This window comes from Lactuca sativa, chromosome 6 (assembly GCF_002870075.4).
Source record: "Lactuca sativa cultivar Salinas chromosome 6, Lsat_Salinas_v11, whole genome shotgun sequence".
In the NCBI taxonomy this organism is placed as follows: Eukaryota; Viridiplantae; Streptophyta; class Magnoliopsida; order Asterales; family Asteraceae; genus Lactuca; species Lactuca sativa.
In genome coordinates this window covers 166,475,007-166,478,874 of record NC_056628.2, presented here as the reverse complement: position 1 = coordinate 166,478,874, position 3,868 = coordinate 166,475,007, and the positions used below count along the sequence as shown (strand labels likewise).

General features: G+C 31.2%; 1 protein-coding gene across 1 annotated transcript; it reads right to left on the bottom strand.

The window, feature by feature from the left end:
• Positions 1-2,637: 2,637 nt before the first annotated feature.
• LOC111905114 (ethylene-responsive transcription factor 1A) lies at positions 2,638-3,573 on the bottom strand. Its single transcript, XM_023900790.3, has one exon. The coding sequence runs from the start codon at positions 3,489-3,491 to the stop codon at positions 2,796-2,798; it is 696 nt and encodes a 231-aa protein (XP_023756558.1). The 5' UTR covers positions 3,492-3,573; the 3' UTR covers positions 2,638-2,795.
• Positions 3,574-3,868: the final 295 nt, after the last annotated feature.

Genomic DNA, 3,868 nt, shown 5'->3' with positions numbered 1-3,868 from the left:
AGTTCTACTTCAGGATGTTACAAAATATTTGTTACTTTTTTACTAATTAATTATTTTTATTAAATATTTAATGATAATTCATTTATAAAATATATATTTTATACCGATTATATAATATTTTCAATCATTATTTATTTTTATGATTATGACCTAATATTTTTTCGGATTTTATGTATATAAAATGAAGACCCGACATAGTTGTATTTATATTTTTGTTTGTTTGTGAAATTTTAGATATAATTTATGTTTAAATGACAACTAGTTAAATAAAGAAAATTTATAGAACATTTTAGGTAGCTGATGATAAATTAGTTTAAAAAATTTTTAAAATTTATTGGAAGAAGTTAACCATGGGAAACATCATTTAATTAAATGTTAAAATAGTGATTGACAAGCTTTTTCCGGTTATAACATAACCTAGTCGATCCAAAAATATTTTGTGCCTCCTGCGAGTGGAAATAAAATACCCCTCAAAAACATAAGTGTAGCCAAACTATTTAAAAAAATATGCAAATTTAAAGAAGTATATTTCTAGCTTTATAGATGCAAAAATATTAATAATACTATCAAATATATAAATATAGTCAAACAATTTATAAAAATCCGTTAATTTATTAAAAATATTAATACTATTAGATTTTCAGAAAGACGATTATTGATAATAGTGTCAAAATTAATATTTTCTAACACGTCTTTTTATATATAAATTAGTTAAACATTCAATATTTCTTATTATGAATTGATGACCTTAAGTAATTATCTAATAACTATAACTTTAAAAATCTTATTTTTATAGATGTTATAATGAAAAAAAAAAAGTTAATAAGATTCTATTATCTATATGTAATGAGATTGTAATTTATGACCATTAAGACTTGGGAGTTAAGACAACCTAATCGATTAATCCATTCGTATTCTGTTTATCCATTCGATTGTTGTTTGATAGCTTCATAGATTGTAGGTTAATTATTTTTCAATTTGATTTTTCCATTTTTGATTTCACGTACCCACTTTCTAAAGAACAACGATAATCATAATCTTGCATTACTTCGTTCACTTTCACTAATGTATGAAATTGGGCATTTGAATTTAGCTTTTTTTCTGCTTCTTGTCATCTATCTTATTTTTTTCATAAAAAGAGTAATGGTTGACCTACCCTTTAATTAAAGTGTTGGACCTTAGACAATTGACCATCTCGCCATCTAGGCCAACTCTGAATTAACCATTAGAGATGATATTCCAAGTCATTCCTGAGGGGATTGAAACCCTTTTTTTATCCTTCAATAAAAATACTCATTATGTTCGTCAAAAATAAGAACTAATAAAACCAATAAAAATGTCTTTTTCTATATTATAGTTGAAGTTGAATACCCATTCAAAAATCTCTATACAAAATGAAGAACTTTAGTATCTAAATACTTTCTTAATCGTATGAATCGAAATGAGAAAATGACTTACAAGCCCAACGAAGTTTCCAAATCGTTTAAAAAACTTCAATCATGTTTTGCCAGTTCAAGAAAACCCAACGAACTTAACATTTTCTCTAAAAAAAAACCAACGAAGTTTCTCAAATGTTCAAAACACCCTAATCATGTTTTGTCTGTTCAAAAGGTTATGTTCGTTGGATTTTTTTGAACATACAAAATATGATTGATGTTTTTTGATCGGTTTGAAAACTTCGTTGGTCTTACAAGTCATTTTTCCGATATGGTAATAAGTCATGTCATCTGTTAGTCTTCTTTGACTTCTATAAAATTGAACAAAAAATATAACTTAATTAAGCGTTTTTAAACAAAAGGTTAAATTGGATGAGTTTTTTTAACAGACAAAATATGATTTAAAAGTTTTTAAACGGTTTGAAAACTTCCTTAACTCTCTAAGTTATTTTCCCAGATCCAAATATTAATTGTAGTTTTATATTTGTCAAAACAAAAGTCAAGAAGAATAGAAGTCTTGGCGCCATATCCATTTGTTCGTGAGCATTTACTACTTGCACGTGGGCCTACAGGAGTACAGGTCGCCGGTTATTTTCCTTTCTTTCAAAATCCTCTAATGAATGAATGAAAATTAATATTCGAATAACTTTTTTTATAATTATTAAGATTTACCTTATCCGTCGTCATCTTCTAGAAGCCTTACGTTTGTCCCTTGATATTTACGCAACATTTTATAAAAAATTATAAATAAAATAAATGTTTCTAATATCTGTAATGCTTAAAAAACACAAGTCATGATCGCTATCAACCACGTTTTCATACATTTAATATTTAATTTAAGTTTATTCCACTCTAATTTAAGTTGTGAGTCAAAATTTTCCAAACTCATACACCACAATTTTCAGAATATTTTTCATTTTTCATGCATAAAACTTGCAAGCATCGACTCGTTATATATCTTAAGATTATTTTATGTTTTGAAAAATAAACGTTGTAAAATCAAATGAAAAAATAACAATCATGTTTAATGTGCTTAAATATGTTGAGACCTGTTGTATAAATACAACAGTGCTCAACAGTGTTTCTTTATATCCTAGAATTTGTATATTTTATTTTATAAACAGAAAAAAACTGTTATATATGAATAAAAACGGTTGTTTGTAAATCATTTCCTGTTGAATGTGTAAATCCGTTCAATGAATTTTCGTTAATAATTGGAGTTCCAATAATTAATTATTAATGAAAGAATAAATTTATCATTTACGCACAAAACACAGCCATTTACACGCGACCAAAAAAAAAAAAAAAAACTAAACAAAAATTGAACAACAGTCCTAGTCAGCAACAACCAACCGCTAACTATCTGCCACGTAGATCTGTTGCCACCTTCTTTGTCCTGTTTGGCGATCCATCTTCCGATGAGCTTGCCGGCGATGTTGCCTTCCGTTTTGAGGTTATCCTTACTGGCTCCGGCTCGCCGGAATTAATTCGGAGTGGGAAATTTAGTAAAGCACGAGAACCACGCATCCTATATGCTGCCCTGTCATAAGCAAACGCCGCGTCCTCCGCCGTCTCATATGTCCCCAGCCACACCCGAGCACCGTTCTTCGCCGGATCCCGAATCTCCGCCGCGAACTTACCCCATGGCCGTCGCCGCACACCTCTGTAATGTTTCCCTCTCTGCTGGTTCACACCATCCACTCCCGCAGTCTCCGGCGGCGATTCCGCTTGATAACTGGACATCACCGGCGATCCCACAAAATTCTCAGGCTCCGACTTAACAGTGGCTGTAATAGGTACCATTGTCATTGCCGGCGACGGGAGGCATTCAAAATCCAACGCTTCGTGAAGAAACCGAGCTATTAACATGTCGTCAGAATCATTCTGTTTCAAGGGTAATTCACCCCAGGTGTCGGAAAAGCAAGGAAGCAAGGTGTTAGTCCGGCAATACATCGGTGGAGCTCCACTGTCGGAATTCATGGCGGAATCATCTAACAGATGACGGCGAATAGATTCAAGAAGAGCAAAATCGGAATCAAACCCATTATTTCCCATCAATCTTTAAACAAAATGGAATCAAATAGTTTAAGTTCGGGTGCAATCTAAGCAAAATATGATACTGTTTTTCTGTTGATAATTGAGAAGAGGTTTATATAGGTGGGAGAATTGGGAAAGGTTCATGCACCTTATACGGATAATTCTACAGAAAAGTAATTATAAATTAATTAAGGAAAACGGTGGTTTCTTAGAAGGAGAATTAGATTAATGCATAGTGGGATTTTAAGCACATGATTTATGTTGCAAGTTGTAACATTGGATTTGGAGAGGACGGCTAGGGTCATTCACTTTTAACTTTGTTATTGAATAAGGGTCATGATTGGAATTGAATTGTACTTTTCGTTGATTTGGTCGATTTATGCTATGGAAGTTTA